We start from the raw sequence: 25292 nt of genomic DNA, 5'->3' as shown, positions 1-25292 counted from the left end.
GAAGGGTAAACATTTTTATGATAAGTTTTATCCTGAGCGATATTTTGACCCAGACTGACAGTGAGAAGCCCGATTTCTAGGTTTGCATTTTGCGCGTAGTAGTCAACTTTAAAAGAATTATGATGAAAAAGTTACGGTCAGAACCTCTTGAAAATGGGCACAACTAAGGTACCAAAAAATCAAAACATAATAGTTAATAGCGCAGCGCACTGATTCTAAAAATAGCTTAGTAAAGATTCGGACAAACATTGCATTCTGTTTAACCGCTACGAGGATTATACGAACCGATTTTATTATTTTTACTTACATAATAACCCATGTAAACTAAGATCAACTGCGATCGGCTGGGAAAATTATCTGCTGAAAGTAAACTTGTAAGTTTGTTTGTCCGAATTTCGCCTTCGTCTTCGTTGTTATGACGTCACGGTTGCGCTGCGCTATTAATGGAGTGGAATGATTCCGCTCCATTAACTATGATCAAAATGTGTGTTTTGTTGGTTTATTGATTGACAACGTGGTTTCCTATTTATGATGTCGAATATCAACTTGCTCATTTTAAAAATATTCACGTTTCGGACTTTTGACTCTTGTTGGTACGTACAGAGCCACTAATATGCAACGGTCGTTACTTGAATAAGTACACAAGGCTTATAGTTCAAAATCCCTTTGACCTTTGCGGAGTTGAACAACAAATTTGCATTCAATTTTGTAGTAAATGTATGATCCGATATTTTAGTATTTCGAAGTTATTCCTTTCAATTTTTGGTCCTGCCTGGGAGTACTTTGAGTAACCTCGACCCTGGACATTTTACCCTCGACGAAGTGCCTTCAACCCTCGACCAAAATGCAGACTTGGCATGAATGGCTTAATGTTTAAGAGACAAAAAGATTGATACCCTGAAGTTCGTAGGTTATTTATTCTCGCTCCGGCGTTTGCTGTCGTGAAGGGAAGTCGCGAGACATAAGTCTTTTAATTAGGCTACTTGGCGAGATATTCAAAAAAAATTTCATGAATAAGGACTAAATTAAGGATTAAGGACCGATATTTATATGTATTCTTGCTTTATTCGCAAGATTTAAAGAAAAACTTATGGAGGTATAGTAACTTGATATTCCATTAATGCGGCGAATAATCTCGATTGTTTTCAAGCGTAGCTGATTATCGAGGTTCGAGGGTACCAAGTCGAGGGTACCAAGAATAGTTTTACGTTTTATTTTTAAAAAAAATTGGTTAAAAATTATATTTTAGGAAAATCAACAATAGCTAACCATTGCAGTGGCGGATCCAGGATTTTTCAAAGGGGGGTTCCGTTTCTTAAACTGTGTATAATTCTCTTTTGTTTAGTCGATGTTTGACAAAAAATACGCGTATAGCAAATACCGTATATGCCTGCACCCCCCCCCCCCCCCCCCCCCATTTGCCTCTTATGGTTTCTTAGGTTTCGTAGCCTCGAAAACAAGCTAACTACGGTAGTTAGCGAAAGAACAGAAGATTTACGGGTCATTTAGGATGTTGTGTCACGCAGTTTACTTGTGCTATATAACTTTACTTTTAAGGACGACCTATTGCTCTGGAAAGAGAGGAAAAAGACCGAAAAGAGCAAATATTCCAAATGTATGGGCAATTTTTTCCAATGTATAATCAAGCTTACAGATAATAAGCTGAAGTCGTGAAGTCATTTCCGGTTATTTAAGCTTATTATTTTGAGTCCATGTTTTACAGATTTCGAGTCCAGTCCATGTTTTACAGATTTCGATTGCAGTCCAGTCCATGTTTTACAGATTTCGAGTCCAGTCCAGTCCAGTCCAGTCCAGTCCAGTCAATATTTTACAATATGCCCTAAACAAAAGAGAATTATACACAGTTTAAGAAACGGAACCCCCCTTTGAAAAATCCTGGATCCGCCACTGCAATGGTTAGCTATTGTTGATTTTCCTAAAATATAATTTTTAATTTTTAACCAATTTTTTTAAAATAAAACGTAAAACTATTCTTGGTACCCTCAACTTGGTACCCTCGAACCTCGATAATCAGCTACGCTTGAAAACAATCGAGATTATTCGCCGCATTAATGGAATATCAAGTTACTATACCTCCATAAGTTTTTCTTTAAATCTTGCGAATAAAGCAAGAATACATATAAATATCGGTCCTTAATCCTTAATTTAGTCCTTATTCATGAAAATATTTTTGAATATCTCGCCAAGTAGTCTAATTAAAAGACTTATGTCTCGCGACTTCCCTTCACGACAGCAAACGCCGGAGCGAGAATAAATAACCTACGAACTTCAGGGTAAATGTCAATCAATCTTTTTGTCTCTTAAACATTAAGCCATTCATGCCAAGTCTGCATTTTGGTCGAGGGTTGAAGGCACTTCGTCGAGGGTAAAATGTCCAGGGTCGAGGTTACTCAAAGTACTCCCAGGCAGGACCAAAAATTGAAAGGAATAACTTCGAAATACTAAAATATCGGATCATACATTTACTACAAAATTGAATGCAAATTTGTTGTTCAACTCCGCAAAGGTCAAAGGGATTTTGAACTATAAGCCTTGTGTACTTATTCAAGTAACGACCGTTGCATATTAGTGGCTCTGTACGTACCAACAAGAGTCAAAAGTCCGAAACGTGAATATTTTTAAAATGAGCAAGTTGATATTCGACATCATAAATAGGAAACCACGTTGTCAATCAATAAACCAACAAAACACACATTTTGATCATAGTTAATGGAGCGGAATCATTCCACTCCATTAATAGCGCAGCGCAACCGTGACGTCATAACAACGAAGACGAAGGCGAAATTCGGACAAACAAACTTACAAGTTTACTTTCAGCAGATAATTTTCCCAGCCGATCGCAGTTGATCTTAGTTTACATGGGTTATTATGTAAGTAAAAATAATAAAATCGGTTCGTATAATCCTCGTAGCGGTTAAACAGAATGCAATGTTTGTCCGAATCTTTACTAAGCTATTTTTAGAATCAGTGCGCTGCGCTATTAACTATTATGTTTTGATTTTTTGGTACCTTAGTTGTGCCCATTTTCAAGAGGTTCTGACCGTAACTTTTTCATCATAATTCTTTTAAAGTTGACTACTACGCGCAAAATGCAAACCTAGAAATCGGGCTTCTCACTGTCAGTCTGGGTCAAAATATCGCTCAGGATAAAACTTATCATAAAAATGTTTACCCTTCAAAAAGTGTGAAAGTTTGCAGACAATTAATTAAGACATTAAGACAAGGCTTAGTCTCGGCAATTACCTTGCTTGGCAGATGTTTCCTTATTCCCCCCCTTTAAAGCATGGTAAGTCTCAATTCATTTCCACATGCATTTGTAAATCACTTAAAATAAACCAACCGAAAAGAGGAGAAAGCAATGGAATCGAACTTAGCGAGTACTTGGCTACAGACTTATTTTTTCAACAAGAATTCTTATAACAATTTACACTGAATAAACTTTAATAAACCCTACACTCAATTGTGATAACCAGATTTCATGATCAGCTTGTCTACAATCTTCAAAAGTCTCATATGTTGTTCTCTTAGCATGTTGTTATCATGTTGAAGTCTTCTATGTTCTTCATCTAACAACTGTAATCTGTTCTGCCACTCAAGTTCGCGAGCTCTCCTTGCGTTGCTTGGTTGCCTAGAAGTAACTTTATTGCGGTTTGTCTTCTTATCTTTCTCAAATTTCATTGTACAGCCTTGTTAACATACTATTATGTTCCCCCTGGCGAAATTATAAAAGGAAGGAAGGAAGTTTGTAAGATGAACTGGAACTGATAGTAACTTTTTATGGTCCAGGGATTGTACCCTCCCTGCTTTTTTTGTATGGCTGACAATACAATACGGAAAAAAATCAACAGTGGTTTAAACCATTTACTCTAATACAATAGACTAATACCAGTAAGATTTATTAATTTATCCCCAAGGTTTTTTTTAGAATTGAATTTACATCAAATTATAAAAAATGTACAGAATACTAACTATATAATATGCCAAAACCTAAAGAAATGATTATGAAACGAAAAGAAAAAGAAAAAAGAAAAAAAAAAAGGAAAACGAATGATAATGATGATAAAGCTATAGAATAATAATGCAAAGTAGTAGATTGCAAACAATTAATCCGTGAAACACTAATTACTAAATAGTACAAAATAGTGCTAATTAAACAATAGAAAACAATGGAAGTTGCATGAAATTGTGCTATTTAGTATTACTAAAGTTTCACGGATTTACTGATGTTACTCTAAGAGATAGACTATAATATATTTAAGCCAAAAATATGATACCATTTCAGCACACTCAGCTCACACACGGCACACAAAACAGAAAGAAATAAGAGCATTGGTACTAGTGTAGCCTGACTTGACTGTAGCCACAGTGTGGGTAATAGTACGCAGGCAAGCCCGACTACAGCAATATAGGGTTATACACTGCTTTTGACGATACCTAGGCTTGTGTCTTTGCAAGCTCTGCGATCTTGAACGAGTTGAAGTTTTTTTGAAGGTTTTTTCACAAAGTTTTCCCCAAATTCATGAAGTGATTCGGTGTTCAGTTTCCAGGAAACTTTTCCAGAATGTATAAGTACCTGAACCGATCGTATCAAAACAAGGTGCCATGGTCGATTCATTCTTGGAATTCCTACACGTATTTGAGCTCGGGAGAAGGGGTAGTCACGTGGGTTGTAGTCACGTGGGCTGTAGTCACGTGGGTTGTAGTCAAGGGCCTTGTCAGCAAGAAAAAGACACGCGCTATAGGGACACCTAAGGTATCGAAGAAACATTTCGAAAAAAAGCTAAAAACATCGAAGAAATGCAGAAAAAATTCATGGCCATCAAATATGACTTTCTTTAGCCTTTCTGAATTCAAAGCATATGAGTAACAGTTAGTGATGAGGATTAATGAAACTTTCAATCCGTGCGAAGCAGTCAAAATGCGTAGAATTTTTTTTTCAATTTACATATGTTGTAGATTTTGGTAGTATCTTAATATTTGTCGTCTGGTTCTTCAGAATTCCGCCACGATTTTTGGTTTGATAATACCGGTAGTTTTCAGGACGTTCCAAATGCCATTAGGAACCAGTTTGGATGTAGCTTCATTGTGCCAAAGGAATTGATGCTTAAACGGTTCTTTCCAACAATATCTTAGGGAAAATAGCGTCCTTCTTGAATAGGTTAACATATCTAGTTCTGATAAATAAGAAATATATTTTTAAATCTTGAAAACTAAAGAGAAAATAAAAAATAAAAAAAACCCGAGAGAGCTAAGGAAAAGGCAGCCATAAGGTGCGCAATCCCAAAAACGCCCTTATATAAACAATTTAACAAATTGACATCATTTTTGTATGTGTCTGTCCTCTTATTTGCGATAAACTGCATCATCACATTGTCAAACATACTGATCCGCATACTACTTTGACAATGTGATGACGAAATGTATCGTCAATTGGTGGTTTTCAATCAAGACATGGAGGCCATGCTGGTGGACAAGTACAAAAGTACATAATGAGAAGTCTTTTGTTAAAGTCCACCAGATGACGTAACATGAAAACGGAGAATAAAAGGACAAACACATAAAAATCTGTTGTCAATATGTTTTTTTTTTTTACAATAACAAAAACGATAAAAACTACTCGTTATTAGTGATTAAAACAATCAAATGAAAGAGCACGCGAGCTTATTTGTCTCTCATCTTAGTTATGGATGATAAGAAATAACCAATTAGCATGTTTGTTTCTTTCAGTTATCCGTAGATTTCGAATTGAATTGATATACTTATTTCAATAAAGTTTAATAGTCACCAAAAACCAGGAAAGCTGAGACCACTGAGGATCATGGGAAACAATTCATTTCAAACAAGTAAAGCTTTCTTTGATACAAACTGCAGCTTGAGGATGCTCAGGAGAGGTGAGATTATAACTGCTAAAAGATGAGCAAGTCCATGAACAGTTATCAAGCGGTTAAAAGATGTAAAATGTATCTACCTATAATCCTTGTCGGCCTCAGCTTTTTATTTTTTCAGGTGACTAACTTTAATGAAATAAGTATATATGTTTGTTTCTAAATAGATACTAAATATAGGGTTCACTTTTCTTTAAAAGTAAATATCCTTTCCAACCAACGGTCTTTCTGGTTTGAATCAGCCGTACGGTATGAATATATTCATCACGTCCAACCAACGGTATTTCTGGTTTGAATCAGCTGTACGACACTATTTACCGCTGTACTATCCGTGCCAAGCAGCACTGGCGTCTCTTCGTTAGCAAAATTACTCTCTTTAACAAGTTATGCAAATTTACCTTCAGTACAGTAAAATAAGTACAGTAAGTGACATCAAGAGCATATGCTAATCAAATTTGACACCAGTGTTCCTTGCTGAGGAGCTAGGGCGGCCGAACCCGTTCACTAGGGACTGATATGTGCTTTATCGATGTAGCTGGGCGATGATGGGCACTCATAACTAATAGTTCAGTCTTGTCCTTGTTTCTATATTCTACATAGGTTAGTCGAACATTAATATAAATGAACTGACAATCGATCTATGTGACAAAAGTTTAGGTTATACGCTTGCGCTTTCGTGCGCATCTGTTCTGCGCACATCTTAGTGCGCAAGTTAGTACCGAAATTGTGACCGGCCTTCCTGTGTTCAAAGATTTCAATTTTGTCAGACACGAGTTTACCGTATTCAAAGGCTTATTATAGAAAATCTAGTCCCGTGACCTATCAATTTTATTTTCGCCATTAATAATAATAATTTATTGAATTTGCATAGCACAAATCTCAAAAATAAAAGTAAAAAGTTTCGAGTTTTTGAGAAATCCGCAGAAAATCGTCAAAATCAACTTCTTGGCAGCGAGTAAAGTAGCACTAATGTCTATCTTTTAGATGTGAATATGTAGCCTAACAGCCAATTATGTTAATGTATGAGAGAGAAAATGAATGTCTTTACAGACGAGCTAAGTAAGACATACGTTTTCTAATTACCACTGCTTATGTCATGTGAACGAGACGAAAATCATTAATCTCCAGTCCATTAGCTATATAAAAATATCGGCTACCATCACGTGCAAGTTTAGATATTGGTATGCATTGAATTCACATGTGAACCTCTTAGCTCCTCTCATTAGCATTTGTACCCCTGGGTACGCCCTACAGTTTTTACGGCTCAGTTGTTTTAGAATTATTCTTTAGAGTCGTATGATAGAAATGTTCCTTGTAATCTTTTCTATATATTTACGATAAATATATTCATATATTAACTTTAGTTCCAGCTATGCTTAATTCTTAGATTTTCAATCGTAATACTCGTCGTTAGAGTATCGCGCTTAGAAATTTACTTATTCTTTCAGCCAATCATGATTTAACGATTACATCTTCAGATTGATTAGAGATCGACACCTGTCATAGAATTGATTTTTGTGATTGCTCACGCAGTACACCAGTACACCACTTTCCAATCTACCTACACCTGTTGTTTGCGTGCGTCTAAAAATGTAATGATTGACAGTTTTTTTTTTAATATCAAATACATTCAAATGAGCTACAATTCAATTTCAATGCACTGCGCCTCTATATTATTGTTTCAAAACATTCAAGGTTCCTTCCTTTCATTGGCTACAGCAGCAAGTAGGTTCAAATTCTACAGAGATATTTTCTTAGTGGCATTGTGACTTTTTGGAAGTCCAACTGTTAGATATACAACTTTCGAACTTAAATTCGTTGCCAAAATCTTAATAAAATCTCACGAGAAGCTTTAAGTGACTTTGTATCATTACATTATGATGATCGTAAAACATCTTCAGAAAGATTAACGAGACCTATGAAACTGAATTTCCAAAGTTTACCTACAAAACCCCCATTTTGCCTGGCAGAGAAGATGTAGCCTGCGTTCAGTCGGTATGTTTGCAGACTTCTTTTCTGATAAAGTATCTAACATTAGGGAGCGGTCATTAATTATTGGGGGGGGGGGGGGGGGGGGGAAGGGCCGGTAAATTATTTGAAACTAGGGATCAAAAATTTTGGCACCACATAATTTGAACCCAAAAATTTTGGCCCCCTCTGGCAAGACAGCCCAAAAAATTACAGCCCTTCCCCTCCTATAAATAGCTTTAATTTTTGTATATAAATCTGGAACGTTGCAAACTATAAGCAAACATAGCAGTTAGATTGATGTGGGGTTGCTTGCGAGGCACTTATTCTTTATAAAATACATCGGTTTGAAAATGTTATGATGAAAAAGTATAGTAAAAATAGTTAGTAGTTTTAGTTAGTTGTTATGCCAAAAACATTTTAGTCAACAACACTTGCTCTCCCCCTCCAAGTTCTGCAAACTCTTCCTGATCTTGTGGTGTTCAACAGACTAGCAATTTGTTCTTCTTCTTGATGCAATTCATCTTCAGTGTCTGAAGAGGATAATAATGAAAGAAAATCGTCATCGCTTCCAATCTCTTCAACCACTATATCATCATCCTTATCTTGGTCATCATCATCACTGTCGTCAGTCTCGTAAACACTATTATTAGTAGGCTGTTGAGTTGGCAAAAGTGACCTAGCAATATCCATTGTCACAGCATCCACTTTTTCGGTTATTTTTGCTCCCCTGGAGATTTTTAGTCACTTGTTTTCTATATACATGTCGAGTACTGACACCTTTAATTTTTTCAGACCTCCATCCCTGTATAAACCCTCCCAATTAAAATCGTTGAAACATTTCTTCCTTTCTTCCTTCCTTGTAAGTTCTCTGGTCTCTGCCCTCTTTTTTTTCTTTCGGCTCCAGATGATGAAGATGTTCTAAGTATTGTGCTACTAGCCGTTTTTCAACCACGTTCTTCTTGCTGAATTTCTCAACTGCGTCTTCATCATTCAGTTTGCCTGTAATTTAGATCAATTGAAATTATGAGAAACTGATTGATATTTATAAAGAAAAATGTGTTAAATAACATGCAATTCCGAACACCTTCCTTAATATTCATACCAACAGCAAACAGCTTTCGTAACGCAACTCTTGGTTGATAGTCGTCTACTTCCCTGTTGTCTCTTGGGGTATCCTCCAATGCACAGTAGTGCAGACCCTCCCTGCCATAGTCAGGATAAGGCCTCCTTACTCTCTCAACTTCTAACTTCATACCTTCACAAAACTCACACAAGGTTCCTACCAAACAGAATTATTATCAGTTTGTAATTATTTATTTTGTGATATGCAAACTACACATATAGCATATAATTTATAATAATTGACATGCACGTTGCAACGTTTTGACAATAATTATAATAACTAGCACATGAGCTGTCCTAGAAGTAATTGTTTTGTTTTATTATTTATATTATATATAATATATACACCTTTACCTAACGTTCTGGCACAACTTCCTCTTACATACTCCATGTGCAATTCACCAATGTCATAATTGGTCTTCATAAAGTCTTCTAATTTTTTACAGTATCCATGCCCAGGTACACTCCCCTTCTTTGATTCGGCAGCTTTTATATATTCCTCTAGATATACAGCATTCCAGAAAATATGCTTTTCCGTAATGAAGAGAAAATCGCGAGCACAAAAACAGAACAATCGAAAAACAAAAAAGGAACATAGCTAGAAAAAATGCTAGAACTGTGCAAATACTTAAGAAAATAGCCCCATCAGTTCAAGGAGACGATGTTTGTACTCGTCAAGATTTGCAGGATCCAATTATCATGAAACTTGGTAAAAGAGAGAGAAAAATGGGCAGTAGCCCTTATATCTAAATCATCACCTCACCTGGATAAAAGAACAAAACAACATTTGAATTGAATCAAGATATAAATGTTGAAAAAACTATGTAGATAATGATGATGAAGAGCAAGGGTCAGATTATGATAATTATGATGATAATAATGATGATAGTGATGATGATGGTGATGATGATGATGTTGATGATGACGACGACGATGATGGTGATGATGTCAGCGTTGATGATGAGAGCAATTTATAATGATAATAACAATAAAGACAATTTACGTGTCAATATTTATACCGATTTATAAAAATAGTTATGATTAGATTATGGTAATTATGATAATGTTGTATGTGATGATGATGATGTTGATTACAATAATCCTGATAATCAAGGCGAAGAATGTGGATTTAGATGTTCATTTTAATAGATGGTCATGATAGTGTTGATGTTGAAAATGGTAGCAGCAATGAAAGTACAACAATCGCAGCTCAATTTTTTGATAGTTTATATATACGTTATATTACAATTTATCATAGATATTTTTACATTTTTGCGAGTTTATAGTGTGTAGCACAAAACATACATATGAAGAAAAAATGGTTTGGACGTGTTATTACTCTTATAAATAATGTTTTTAATAAAATTAATAGAATTTGTCTGCATACCAAAAAAGTCAGAGGCTTATACTCTGTAGCTAGCTTATAGGTGGGATACATATTGAACAGGAGGTTTTTGTGGATTATATGGGGGCCCAGAAAATTGCGACCCTCCCTCTAGCATGCGCCCAAAAAGTTTTGGCCCTCCCTAATGGAGGGCCCAAACAATCGCAGCACTCCCCATAAATTTACCGGCCTTCCCCCCGCAATAATTAATGACCGCTCCCTTAGGATACAGCTCACCAATAATAAGGATGTGAATTTCTTTTTTGTCTCATTGAATAATGCCGATCTGAAATGTGAATTTACTGATTTTATTCCTAAGAAGAACCATTGATAAAGAACTGGACTGTGGGGTCCCACAGAGCTCTGTGCTGGGCCCCGTACTTTATCTGTTATAAGTCTCTCCGCTGGGTGATATCATCCGCAAACACTGCGTGTCTTTTCATATGTATGCGGATGATACGCAGTTGTATATGACGTTCACGTATCAGGATGATAGCAATCTATTGGGGAGTTAGGATGGCGTGGTGGAAAAAAAGTCCGGGGTTCGAATCCCAGTCGCCCCATGTGAGCTGAGTTCTTGGTCCTCTTTCTAACTCCGAGGGTTTTTCCGGTCCACTTGTTTTTCCTCCCTCCTCTCAAATCAACCCTAACTAATTCAAACTGGTTAGAGCTGTGCTCCGGGGTCATACATGGACTGTATAGCGGCTGCCCCAGAGGCGCCTTCACATGCTTTCAGTTCGACCCACTTTGAGCTGCGTCACTGCTGTACTTGCGGTGGTGATAAGCAATGACAAGTTTTTTTAAAAATTTAGCGTCCGCTATAGAATATGCATTGAAGGTTGTCTTCTGAAGATCGACCAATGCATATCAATTTATATCAGTTTATATTTGTAATTTGAATGTTTACAATATGTTGTGAAATATCAGTAAAAAAACAATAGTAATTACAATTAGTAACATTACACAAGGGAGACCAAATACTCAAGACTGTTCCAGTTGAGTGATAGTGACTAATAGTCGCTAAATAAAAAATGTTAGGTAGTAACTATTTAGATTTTATTTCATGGACATAGTGTAAGCACTCTACAAAATGATAGAAAAGAATTGTTTTGACATTGTTTTGGCCGTGTTGCCATAGCGACTTAATTCGGTACTATTACGGAGTACAATTAACGCTATAATTGTACTCCTCACGACCAATCACAGTCGAGTAATTTTGTTGAGTGTACTATAATACAAGTAATCCTACCTTCATGCAAACAAGGCGCTACCCTCTAACACTAGCCAGAGTACTCTTGCCTCTTACATAATATCCAGAGAAGAATATCCGGACTCGGCCTTCAGGATGGCGCGGTGTGAAAACACTTGCGTCTCACCTATGAGGTCCGGGAATAGAATCCCAGTTTTTTAGCTCCCTTTCTGATTCCGAGGGTTTTTCCGGTCCTCCTATTTTCCAAATAAGTCCTAACTAATTTAAACTGGTTAGAGCTGTGCTCCGGGGTCATACGATACATAGACTGTATAGCGGCTGCCAGAGGCGCCTTAACATGCTTTCAGTTCGACCCCGTTGATTTGCGCCACTGCTGTACTTGCGGTGGTGATTATTGATGAAGATTTTTTTCTCCGTGACTCTGGTAAACAAAATGCCTTCATGTAAACAAGACGCTACCGTATGTAATTAATCCTAGTTAATCCCTCTTCATTTAAATAAGCTTTTCACCAACATGATTGAGAAAGTTTTTATATGAAAACTAAGAGTAGTCCAACAATGAAGTCATTAGAGCTTCTCTCGATAATAAGATCAAGCTTTAGCCGTAGACATGCACATTTGTACTTCGTGGCTTTAGATATGGATTTTCACGTTGAGTAACATCATTTTATTATGTAATGCAGACCTTTTTATCTTAATCTTTTTATTTCAATTAACCGCGGCGGTTTTAAACTCCGTGCGCTCTAAAACAATACGCGAATACAATAAGCCTTTTCATAGTTTAAGAATCGATTCCACTGCGCATGCGATTTTATCTCGAATTTCTTACCTTCTTTTGTCTAAACCTTCTTTTGTTCTTAATTAAACAAAAGAAGGTGAGAAATTCGGGATAAAATCGCATGCGCAGTGAATCGATTCTTAAACTATGAAAAAGCTTATACAACCCTTTTCCCATGGAATGTGACATCATATAGCAAAGAAAACCTACTTTTTGTTAATAAAGTTAACACTGAAACGTTTAACCTGCGTTATAGGGCGCACAGAATTTCAGAATTTGAAAAAGAGTTAAAGCAATAAAATGATGTAACTGCACGTGATCATGAAAACCAATAGTCAGCACATCTAAAGTTGCAAAGTGCATGTTTGCATGTCTGTAGCTATAGATTGATCTTATGCAAAAGCTCTATTGAAAGAAATTTTGCCAACGATATCACAATTCGTGCTCCTCAAATATGTCAATTTATAGGAGTTTTATAGCTTTAAAAAGCGGTACGGTTCCTAGTACCCATTAACAACAAAACGTGCATGTAGTTCAAAGTATACTAGTTAAACAGTGCTACTATTAAATCTATCAGAGTAATCTGATGACTAAGATTGTTCAAATATTAGTGACATGCAAGTATGTTCGGGCATCTACGAGATTGCACGCTTCGATCCGAACAGTTGAAAATATAGCAAATAATCTTTCCTTCGTATATTCGCAACGCCGATCTTATTGAAAATATTAAAATTACTAAAAAGAGGGTTTATTTCGAGAGAAGAAACAGCAAAATGGTCGAAAACTCACAATTTTCCGAGGGAAGCCTGGGACGAGTTTTAAAAAATTCCGCATATTCCGACTCAAAAAAGAAAGAAAAAAGTTTTGAATAATAAATTTTATGCATAATTTAACTCAGATTTTAAAGCAAAATTTTGAAAAAATCCTTGTTTTGTCTTGAATAAAGCTTTGAACTATCAGGGCGGGAGGAGACAATGGTAACCCTTTGAGCATGCGTTGTTACGTAACCAGGATGACATAATCGATGTAATCAGTCTTGCTTAGCTAGCTTGAAGGTTCAGGTCGTTCAGGGCTATTTGAAGAAACACTGTGGTTTGAAAAGGGCACGACAGCAGCGCCATCTTCTTTAGGGAAAGAAAAAATGGAGGACAAAGAGAAATATTCGCCGAAACGCTTTAAACGTTCAAGATCTGAGAGTGAAGAAGATGTTGAAGTCGAGGATCGAGTGAGTGTTATTCAACAGCGAAAACAAAACCAAGAAGAACTCGAAGTGAGAGAGGATAAGCAAAGTAGTGACTACTACTGTCGGAAAGGACCTTCTCTTTCCGAAAATTCAATCAGTAATATCCTAAAAGTCGTATCACTTCAATCGTTTTCTAGTTCCCCGCGCTTGGCACCGAGTGAAGCTCTAAATGGTCACCAAACAACAAGAAGTTTTGGTTGTCGTTTGAATGGTTCTGACTCCCCGCCTCCAAGGAGCAACGGTGAAAGTTCACCGAGTAGCGAAGACTCAGTAGGTACCAGTTACCGTCCTGCTCCCGTCCTTCCCTCAAGAAATTCGTCAAGGAAATCTTCCTCTCGAGGTAAAAGGGGAGAAAAGGCGAATAATCCACCAAAAGATGAAAAGTATTGGGAGAAAAGAGTCCGGAACAATGCTTCTGCTAAGCGCTCAAGAGATGCAAGGAGAGTTCGAGAACTCGAATGCCAAATTAGATCCGAATATATGGAGGACGAAAATCGAAAGCTAGAAGATGAAAACAAACTGCTCAGAGAAGAGAACATGACACTTTTGAAGATGATAGAGGAGCTAAAATCACGCGATTGATATAAAGTTGTCAAGCCACCTCGCTGTTGTTTTGGTTTGTATATGTACCTTATATCCGAGGACAACGAACTCTGAACTCTGAATCAATCAAATTTATATATAATTATGCTTTTACTGAACTGGATCGATATCGCTTATTTTTCAACAGTAAGTTTAGAAGAATTGTTCGAGGAATATTTGAACTAACTATGTGTTTACACTGTGACGTAATCGTTCTACGATCATCAAAATCGTGCACGAAATCATAGCATTCAGTTATTTGGAACCCTGATTTTCTCCAAATACGCGATCAGTGGTAGAATTTTTTACCATAATGTTTTTCTTTGTGGAAAACGACTTTTCAAGTCAGTAATATATAGTATTTTATTACTAAACAGTCGTCAGCGACATGTCCAGCCAAGTGTTACATGATTAACATATGGAATATGTCATTCCCTCTTAAGAATCATGAATGGTTAGCTAGATCACAGATTTTTATTTGCTTATCATGCTCTCTAAGTTTTTATTTTATTCTATATTATTTTTCGGACCGTCTTGGATTTGAGGTAGCCAGTATTTATGAGTGCTTTGTTCTACTTTCGTGTTATGCTGGTGTACCTTACTAAAATAGTATCGTGTCAACACGATCAACCTCTGTATTCCACACATGCATGGTGATCAACTCGATTGAGTGTGTATATTCTCTAGCTAAGGGTCACATTTAATATGAATCGTAGCCTTTTTAGAAACGAAATAGTATAAAAATGCATATTGGTTACTCCCAATGCATTTTTTCCATTTCAATTCAGTTGATTGCGTTTATTTGGTGGACAGAAGATAATCATTGTTGATTGATAAGCTTGTTAAAGCACGGAGCTTATATGCTACCACTAAAAATCATTATTCCAATGTTTTCTTAGAGAAGTCTTAATATATTTAATAGAGAGAATTTTTGCTTTTGTCTTTGAAGCATGAATTTGTATGCCTTCATAATAACCGTTCCATTTTTAGAGTTTCAATTCTTTAAATCAATATAATGGTCATTGCAATTGTAGGTATTACGTAACACATATGTCAAAAAAATATGAAAATTTACAAATGTGAATCTTGTAAATGTACAAATTTTAGGATTATGAGTCATCGGCTTATAATCTATGAGTGTGAATAATATTATTCTATTCTATTATGACTGATTTTACTTATATGGAGTGTACGGGTTTTTTTACATTTATGTACAGAATAAACTACTTGATGGATTGTCATTTGTTTAATATACTTCTGAAATTGTTGCATGTTTTTTAGAGATTACTATAAGACTAAAAACAATTATCTAAGAAATCATGAATTCCATATAGAATTATAGCCAGTATTTAAGCTTGTAACAGGAAGAGTCTTGCTTGTGGTGGTTGCTTTTTTGGAATTGATAGTTTTTATTTGGTTTAATTCCTAGACATTCCTAGAAGTGCACACTTCAATGTCTTATTTTGAAGTTTTTTCTATATATTATGATTGATATGCACTTGGATATTGACCTGTTGATGCTATTACTGATGTGAATCCTTAAAGTGCATATGACACGAAAAAATATTAATGTTAAAAATGTGTATTTTATTGGCATTAATAAGAATATCACATTTGAATTTGTTTCAAAAACGTATTTCTCTAGAAATTCAAGAAAATTTAGCACAAGTTGTGATGTCATTTTGTTTACAAGTCTCCAGATTTAGCTACAAATACACGAAATATGTTTGAATGTAGAATCTTAATTTCAGGTAGTACACTTTTCAGTTCCCCAAAATTTGAAGAGTACTACGTAAGCTATCAAATGAAGCTGAATAAAATATGCCTATTGTTGTTATTTTATACGAATTACAATTTATATTTTGTGCATTACTACCCAATCTAGAGTACGTGTCAACAAAATGACGTCACAAGTTTGGCTAACTTTTCTTACATATCTCAAGAAATAAGCTTTTGAAACAAATTTTATTACCATATATTCATTATTATTAACAAACTATACATTTTAAACGATGAAATGTTTTCGTGTCATATACACTTTAAGAAATGAAAAAAATACTTTACCACAAGTTGTGCTCATATTTTTTAAGTAAAGAAATGATTGAATAGTATATATATTTGGAGGAAACCAGCCAGCACTTAAAAAACTTGTAGGCACACGCTGCATGACCTAATAATGAAATGGTTGATATCTCATCTATTAACACTGCTGAAAGGAGGTCAATACTCCTTAAGGCTATGGCATCTATGACTCCTAAATTTCCCTCGCTTTACAGTACTAATATATTTACTATATTTATATATACTATATATTTTCAATCATTCCCAAGAGAATTAATTAACAATAGACACGGTGGCCATGTCGGAGGATATAACAAAAGAATTCATTGACAATTCTTTTGTTAAATTCCTCCAACATGGCCACCATGAAAAACAATAGCAACAACCCTTTCACCGAGCAGCTCATTTTGGAGGACAAAAAAAATGGATTTCAATTCTAATTTTAGATTGAAATTCTATTGTTTTGTTCTCCAAATTGAGCTAAAACTGCCCTTTGTTTTATCATACCACAAAAATGTGGTATGCACATTTCTAATTTTCCCTCCCTTTGAAGTATTATTGTGTAGTATGTATATATTACTCTGTTGCCATTGCATACATTAACACTGGGCACTTCTAGCAAATATTTAGAAATTAATCCTTGAGCCCAAATGGGCTATTGACTAATTGCTTTAGTCAAATCTAACTAGTCAGTCAAATACATAGATGAAAACAAGTTTTGAATTAAAGTTGAATTTATTTTTTGGTTTTCAAAGCTGGCACTTTTCATTACTAGGATATAAATTGTAGCCTAGTAGTAGCTATTCCAATCAGAATGCACCATTGATGATTGACCACTAGTTGGATTTGACTAAGACTTAGGCCTAGGGCAAACGTCGAACTTTCCATGCACTGAACTCATTAAAAAAAATGGATATCAGGTGATAATGAGGCAGCAAGTTCGGTGCATGGAAAGTTCGATGTTTGCCCTAGGCCTAAAGTTATTATTCTCCAAAAATGCAGGGCATGAATAGACTATTCCATGTTTAAATAATTAAAGGCATGTATAATCGGTTAGTGGTTTAGGTCAATGTCGGGAGTCTTTTTGCCCAATATGAGTCCTTAGCTAGTATGTAGACTTGTTGAGTATAGTTGAATTTATTGATACCATATGGAATTAGAGTGCATGCACTAAAACCATGAACATTAAATAGTACTAATTAGTACTATTTCATACAGAATCCTTTGTTTTCTATTGTTTAATTATCACTATTTAGTGCTAAAAATTAGTATTTGTTTCACAGATTTAGTGTGAGCACTCTATATCAAATTCAAGGATAATTGAAGTTAACAAAAACAGACTGTGGTACAGGGATCATGTCACCCTGGCTTAATGCTGATTGATTTGATATTAATGCGAGGATCGAAGTGGTTGGAATGCAAATTAACTTGTTCCAGAATTTGTTTATTATGCAGGACAGCAAATATTGGTGCTGCATGGCTTTTTTTTATGATTAAAACAAACATTAATAAACTAGCAGCATTTTTGTCATTATACAGGGTCCATTTAATTGTCAAACAACATGTCCAACTCGTGATGTAAGCCCTGTATGTGGAACTGACTTTAAAACATATCCCAGTCGCTGCCATCTACAGAAAGAAAAATGCAGAGGACACAAAGTTCGGATGATCCGCAAGGGAAGATGTAAAGGTTTGTAACATCAAGATTCTTCTTAAATCCTTCACATCCCAACTTCATTTTGTCTCTATCTTGGGGGTCAAAAAGTCACTTGAAATAAGTGTTTGTAGTAGACATCATTATAAAATTCATAAGTACAGAAGTGTCTAGTTGCATGTTTTTGTTTTACTCTACTATCACACAGTTAACCTGTAAAAACCATAGACATTTTTTAACACGGTAGGCTTGCTTGAAAGAACAAAAACAATTTGACCGTCTAGCCTACCATCGCATTCAAGCAATTCGGAATGAGTTTCCATGAGGCTTAATCACCCTCGTGGGAATAATTATGGATTCTGCGTGACAAAAGTCTTTAGATCCAGTTATTATTATTTTGTTTATAATTGGCATCTACATAGTTGCTTAAAAATTTATATCGGTCACCATTTATTTTTTGTGTCATGTTTTTAACTGAGTAATGACGTCTTCTAAGAGCCACTTGTAGTACCTTGTTGTACATACTAATGAAAATGTCCGTCCTACACACACGTCCTTGTCTGGTATGAAAATGCAGATTAAAAATAATAAAAGACGTGGCACAAATAAACTATTCACAAATATTAACTACAAAATTCCCAGCTAAATAATTATAATGTTTGGTGAAAAATATATGTATGTTTGATGTTTAATACTCCAATGTACGTAATTCATTGTTTCGACTAGAGGAAAATAGTAAACAGCCAAAATACACGCAATGTTGCTTGCAATTGATGTTGCGAGCCATCACATACGACGCAATTCGTTGCACGCAACGTTACTGAAGTAGAAAACTATCCTACTTCAGCAACATTGCCTGCGGAAAGAATTTGTACATAATGAATTGCTCTTCTGAGTTTTCACTTGGAAAACATGCAGGGTGTCCAAAACTCACTATATTCAGTAAAGTGTTTAAAAGCATCTAGTTTATACGCTAAATGTTAAACGTTAACAAATTCGTGAATAATTAATGACCTTAGAACAATACAAGATCACTACCGTGAAGGCAATTCGTCCTGATTTGCATAAGGTTGACTTTGAAATATCTCGGCCAAATTACATTTAATGTTAAAAATTTTACTTTAAAAAAGAAGCATTAATCTAGACATTTTTAAAGTAATGTAGATCTGTATGAGATTTAAAACAGCTCGACTAATGCAACCAATAAACTTAAATTATAGTACAAAATCAGTGCACAGAAGCAAGACAACGGGCTTTGCTCATCATCAAAAAGAGAGAGCTTCTCCCCTTAGGAGTCTTCATCCCAAAGTGTGATCCAGATGGGAGTTTTAGTCAAGTTCAATGTCAGAAAGCCTCTAGAGTCTGCTGGTGTGTGGACGCCCTTGGCCAGGAGTTGGCGGGGACACGTGTAAGGCAAAATACACCAAATTGTCCAAGTATGTCTATAACGTTGCGACAATGTTTTTCTGTTGGAAACACAATATAAAGTACAATGCATGCATCCATATATATATATATATATATATATATATATATATATATATATATATATATATATATATATATATATATATATACACCGAATCCCTAAAACTTTGACAATTTAGCGATATATATATACATGTATATGTATCACCTTTTTCCTATTGTCTCTCCTTGAAAATCCAGGTATGACAATAGAAAAAAGGGGGTTACACATATGTGTATATATATATTTAAAGTGTCAAAGTTTTAGCGATTCGGTGTGTATATATATATATATGTATGTATATATATATATATACACAGCCATTTGCAAAAATTATGGCCGTTTCAAATATAAATATAAGTATGTCGAAAGTATATCAGACACGGCGGGATATCTTTCTTGATATTTTTTTCAGAAAGCCCTAGTGATAGACAACTCGAAAAAAATATCAGGGAGGATATCCCATCATTTTTGACACGCTTTTGATATACTTGTATATATATTGGAAGCGGCCATAAATTTTGCAAAAGGCAATATATATATTTATTTATTATATAGTTAGGATAGTACGCGCACGCTGATTGGTCAAAAACTGTGCTTTATTAGTGAACGGAGCACAGTACTGACATCTGCGCGTGCGAAGTGCTGCTAGATCCTGCGACCGTCTATCTTCTTACCTAACTAAATTCAATACCGAAAAAAAATAGTAACTATATAATCAAGCGAATAAAATAGCTTTTTCCTTGCTCCGTTCAGTAATAAAGCACTTTAGTGGCTTCTCCCGTTTCGAAACCATTTGAGTGTGGTATTTAGGGTCGGTGTCAAGGCCACTGCAGTAACTTAGCGCCGTAGGACCTGATTTGTAGCTGGATTTCTTCCAATTAACTTTGTTATCATTGTTATTTTAGCTCCCTCGCCAAGTACCACGACCAAGTCACCATGGAAATTCAAGCATCTACAGAACTATAAAGGTGAGCTGTTTATCATCACCTGGGCATGTGATCGTTGGTCATCAAGAGTCTAGCAATTCGGTCCAACTTTTTTATCGGTTAGTTAATCAGTGGTCTTTGACTGTATACTCATCATCTACGACTGTGATATTTAGAGGTTTGTAACATAAGAACAAATGGGTCAGCGTCACTGACGGGGAAGTATTTTTCTTTGCATGCGCGAGTGTAAAATTTGACCAGGCGAAAAGTGCCTATCCAGATCTGTTCTACTAGGCGGCGCTTGAGAAGTTGAATATAACGAGAGGAAAATAAATACTAAATAAATAAATCACTAAAAAGATCTGAATCTGATAAAAATTGGATTGAATGAAAAAGAAAAATCTTATTTAGATAAGATGGGAACCCTAAAATGTATATGGCAACCTCTAGTTTTAAACGTGGCATTCAGTAACGGAAGTAAATTGTCTACTTCTAATGAAGCTGGTGCTAAGTCATCGGTATTTTATTTTAAACATATAAGTGTGGTTTTAAAAATGCACTTCCCTATTTTCCCTAAAATAGGTCTCTATAAACCTATGTATTCGAATTGACACGAACTGTCCAATTACAGCTCTAGATTTTATCAAAATCACTGGATTTGGCTTTCGTACCAACCAGCAACTATGCAGGCTTTGGCTATGTGCAGTCTTTTTCTTCGTTCAAGCAATAGTTGCTCCTCAGAAAAGCAAGCCCACTTTAACACACAAACAATAAACAGCCATATAGAGTACAAAGATAAGAAATGCTCAATTAAATTTGTTTTGTTTTGTTAAGGATGTCCAAAAGATGTTCGCAAGACGTTCAATGCAAAAGTTGTCAGCATGCTGGGAAAGGAATTCGCAGCATACATGGGGAGGACCTCTCCAACTCAAAGAATTTCAGGTAATCAGTCCATTACTACAACCGCTTCTTTGCTGTATAATTGAATTACTTGTAATGATACACCGCTCAGTTGAACTGAGTTTATCGTCATTTACAGCTGGCCCATGTGCACAAATATCAGTCCCGCGGACAAGACATCCCTGTAAACTGACAATCAAGAACATCTAGCTACTCAAATCACATACGACAACGAGCGAGTTTGGGAATCGAATCCGTTCTTGCCATTGCGCTGACCTTGCTTTGCTTAGAAGCTATTGGTTCAGAGATGTACTCCTAAGTTCTGGACAAAAACGCTGAAAAGCATAATAAAAAAAACAAGCAACTCTACTTACAAATGACAATGAGTATGTGAATCGCACCCGCTTCGTCACCGGGCCGTGCTTCCCAACCATGGCTCTTTTTTGTAGCACAGAGCAAAGCATATAATTCAATAAAAACAAAAGAGAATACATTGGAATTTAATACACAAGAACAACATTAAACAACCTAAATTTTGCCCGTGGAATGTTGTTTTGAGGAATAACATATATGCATTTTTTTGAATTTATTTTTTAGCTTTATCCGGAAAGAGTGGCATTGGAAAAGTTCACATTTTGATGTGGAAATTCAATCAATTGGACGCGAATGCCAACTACTTTCTGGAATGGCGAGAATTGCACGAACTGCTTCGTACCACCAAAAAGTCCATACATCCAAAGAAGTGTAGTAAAACGTTTGTAGCGTACTGTGACGAAAATACAGACAACAGAATATCAAGGAATGAATGGTATGCGTGCTTTGGGGTGCAAGGTGAGCCAGATTTTAAATGTGTCAGATTTTCCATCTTTTACGGTTAACCTCAATAAGCATTCTATGTTTATAGATAAAATATCTTTTGGTTCAGCTCAAAAGTTGTAAAGTAGTCGACTCTAGTGGTCTGTTTTTGTAGTGTACTTTTCCTAAGTGATTCAGTCCACCCGAGCCCCGAGCCCCGAGCCATAATTTTCCTGATAGTCTTCTCATCATGAGACTAAGATCTCACGCCATAAATATATAGGGGGTAATGCCCCATGTTACGACTTTGCAATGAGTGAGCGTCGGAAGCGAACCTGCCTGGAAAGGTCAGCTCCAATGGCATTTGTCGAATAGTATCATTGTTGTTTTAACGAAAAATAATAACAATATCTATAATAAGAAGTCTCGAGTATGCATGGTCTTTTTCTAGATCTGCGGTGTACTTTGCCAAAGTGATACAGCCTACCTGAACCATAATTACGCACTACCACCCTACTAGTCGTCTCATCGACTAAGAAAATAAGTGACTAAGATATATAGATCCTACACTGAGTTTCAACAAAAGATTGGGAATGTATAGGGGGTACTGTCTCATATTTAACAATTATTCACCGAAGGCGAATTGAATATTGGGGAATATCTACCAAGCCGCGAGTCTTCGAACGACATTAAAAAAAAAATTTTTTTTGACTCTGCCAGCAGAACACATAATAGGCAAATGGCGTGTGTGTTATATTCACTTGTGGGTCACTGCATGAATATGACAGAATAAGACGTAAATTGTGACCAATGAGCGTGCGAGATTTATTATATTCACTTGTGTAAAAATACAAATAAGTCCTAATTTGCGATGAGTGAGACATGATATAATCGCCTTCACCCATTTATTTTTAGTCGTGACCCGGTGCAGTCGCACAAAAGACTTCAAACTGGAGGGATTAGATAATAAACGAGGCTGAGAACCTGCCTGGACAGGAATCAGGGTCGTGTTGATTGATCGGCTAGCCGAACAGTAGTATCTTTATTGCTTAAAATAACTTTTGAATTCCAACCTCCAAATTCAAGTACTTTTAATGCCCTATTGACCAGACTTACAAGTGACTAGCGATAACTTTTTGTTTGCTGTCATCAGTGCTCCCAAGCTTGCAAAAAAGCAACCTTTCTGCACTTAAAAACAGAACCTACAAATTACCGCCAGACGTAGAATAAGTGCCAGCAAAGTTATATAACCCGAATAACCTGTCCTAAAATTAATATTTCTTGACAGATGTAACTGTAATTCAGGTCTCAATAATGTGGTCTGTAACACTCACTCTGAGACAAGAAGGGCGGGCAAGCAAATGACAAGACTTTGGACATAATCGTATACTTCAGATTCTATGTGTATCTATAACGTTACGCCACTTGAAACTGTAAAAATAGTTGATACGAGTTCTAGTGAGTCTAGCCTTAACTGTGAGACACAAGCAAAGATATTAGGTCAACACATATTTTCTTCCCGGCCCCAAACGGCATACATGTCCACCGGCACGTCTGTTTTCATCAATTCCTGCATTTCACTTTGCCTTTTGCAAAAATTCTTTCACTAACAACACAAGTACTCACTTTTAATTAGCTCTTTTTCTCTAATTCTCGAGAATACGTATTTTGCTTGTCAATTCGTGAAGTTTGCCATTAAAGGAGATGCTCAAACTAGACGATGGCCAACGCATCCTGGCAAAAGCTAGTACCAAACATAGCCTAAACATGATAAGAAAGATTGCCTTACCGTATCTTCACAATCGGCACTCCCGACATCAATTAGTGTGGATGGCTTTGTTATCGCTTTTTAGATATTTTACGTTAGGTGACTTATCTCAGTCATCTGCAGATCAACAGAGTAATTGTGCGAGTAAGTTTTGCACCACTTTTTCTCTCACTCAAACTATTCGACCAACCTCAAAGCAATACTCGAGTGTACATAATTAGTCTCTTTCTTTATAAACTTATTTGCTTTTAAACGGAGACAAAATTCTTAACGAATATGTAGTTGAGTTTTAACGAATGTTTATAGCACTTTGAGATTTGATGTATTCCAGGAAAAGAAAAACTAGGTCCAATGTAACAAGTATATTTTTTCATTCCCCATCCCTTCCGTTTGATGTCACATAGCTCAGTTGCTTAAGCTATGTTGGCTAGTGCGCGCGGTCTTCGGAGCTAGAGTTCCCTTGTTCCATCCTCCGGATCTCCTCGTCTGTTTCGACCTCTCTCTGAGAATGTCTGAGAAATCTATGGTTCCGTTTTCTTTTGGGAGTATTTTTTACCTATTTCAATCCTTTTGGGAGCGTGCTTCTTTGTTTGGTTTGATTTCACGTTAATATGAATGTTACGTTATATGGAAAAAAGCTACAAAGTATATATATTGAACGATCCACTGAACGATGGTTTGAGTATAGCAGAATACGGTGTCCCCTCAGACCTGTAACCATACGTACTGTTTGTGGTTACTTAAGCCAAATCGGTAAAAGATTAACGCCAATAACTTAATCTATCTACATGTACAAACCGCAAAACCTCATGAATTCGAACATTACATGGTATCGAGTCGTACTAAGGAAAATTCATTTGGCGTCTTTTTCGCTTGTTAAAGTAAAAAGTGTTAGGAAAATGTGTATTGAAAATTATCAGTATTGTTATGGTGTACCCTGTCTAATAAAAGTTGTTATTATTAATGATCATTTTCATTTTTTGTTTTGTTTTGTTTTGTTTTTTGTTTTTTGTTTTTTGTTTTGTTTTGTTTTGTTTTTTTCTTTCTTGATGCATAAAAAGACAACTGACGACTGATGAAGCGCGCTTAAAACAGCCCCAGAATGAAACGTCTTTCTACTACTCAGGAAAGACTAATACAAAAGAAATAATACTAAAAGGAATGACGTAGTTTGTTATTTACTTGAAAGTAGTGTTCTCATCATTATCCATATTATTTTTTTTAGAAATAAAAAAGTGTATTGGAGAATACTTGACAGCTGTAAAATTGTCGCAAAATTCCCCGTCCGGGAAGCATTTTTTACCTAGATGCCAAAGCGATGGTTCTTATGTCCCCAAACAGTGTAGTTCGTCTATTGGTTATTGCTGGTGCGTAAATGTCGACACAGGAAAACCAACAACAGCAAGTACTAAAGATACCACATCTCTTGATTGTCAAAGATATGGTATGTAACTATCTAAATACTTTATTCTGTTAAAAACACTCATTTGAATGGACAGATTTATGATGGTAATTGAACTG

General features: G+C 35.9%; 2 protein-coding genes across 5 annotated transcripts in view; both read left to right on the top strand.

Annotated features, from left to right (window-relative positions):
• The window catches only part of LOC116307126 (SPARC-related modular calcium-binding protein 1), a 42766-nt gene that overhangs the window by 12448 nt on the left and 5026 nt on the right, over nt 1–25292 (top strand). For all 4 annotated transcript variants that reach the window (XM_031717278.2, XM_089036321.1, XM_031717277.2 and 1 more), the window contains exons 3-8: nt 17797–17947; nt 19132–19347; nt 20288–20350; nt 21143–21250; nt 21806–22039; nt 24997–25215. In XM_031717278.2, the coding sequence (XP_031573138.1) occupies nt 17797–17947; nt 19132–19347; nt 20288–20350; nt 21143–21250; nt 21806–22039; nt 24997–25215 (991 nt within the window). The remainder of the gene's footprint in view (nt 1–17796; nt 17948–19131; nt 19348–20287; nt 20351–21142; nt 21251–21805; nt 22040–24996; nt 25216–25292) is intronic.
• On the top strand, nt 13397–15437 carry LOC116307129 (uncharacterized). The gene has a single exon (XM_031717282.2). It carries the CDS (start codon nt 13513–13515, stop codon nt 14194–14196), a length of 684 nt encoding a protein of 227 aa, XP_031573142.1. The 5' UTR covers nt 13397–13512; the 3' UTR covers nt 14197–15437.

Source organism: Actinia tenebrosa, unplaced genomic scaffold (assembly GCF_029948245.1).
Source record: "Actinia tenebrosa isolate PJP-AT-01 unplaced genomic scaffold, QUT_ActTen_1.0 PGA_scaffold4__44_contigs__length_22323623, whole genome shotgun sequence".
In the NCBI taxonomy this organism is placed as follows: Eukaryota; Metazoa; Cnidaria; class Anthozoa; order Actiniaria; family Actiniidae; genus Actinia; species Actinia tenebrosa.
This window is presented reverse-complemented; position numbering and strand designations above follow the sequence as displayed.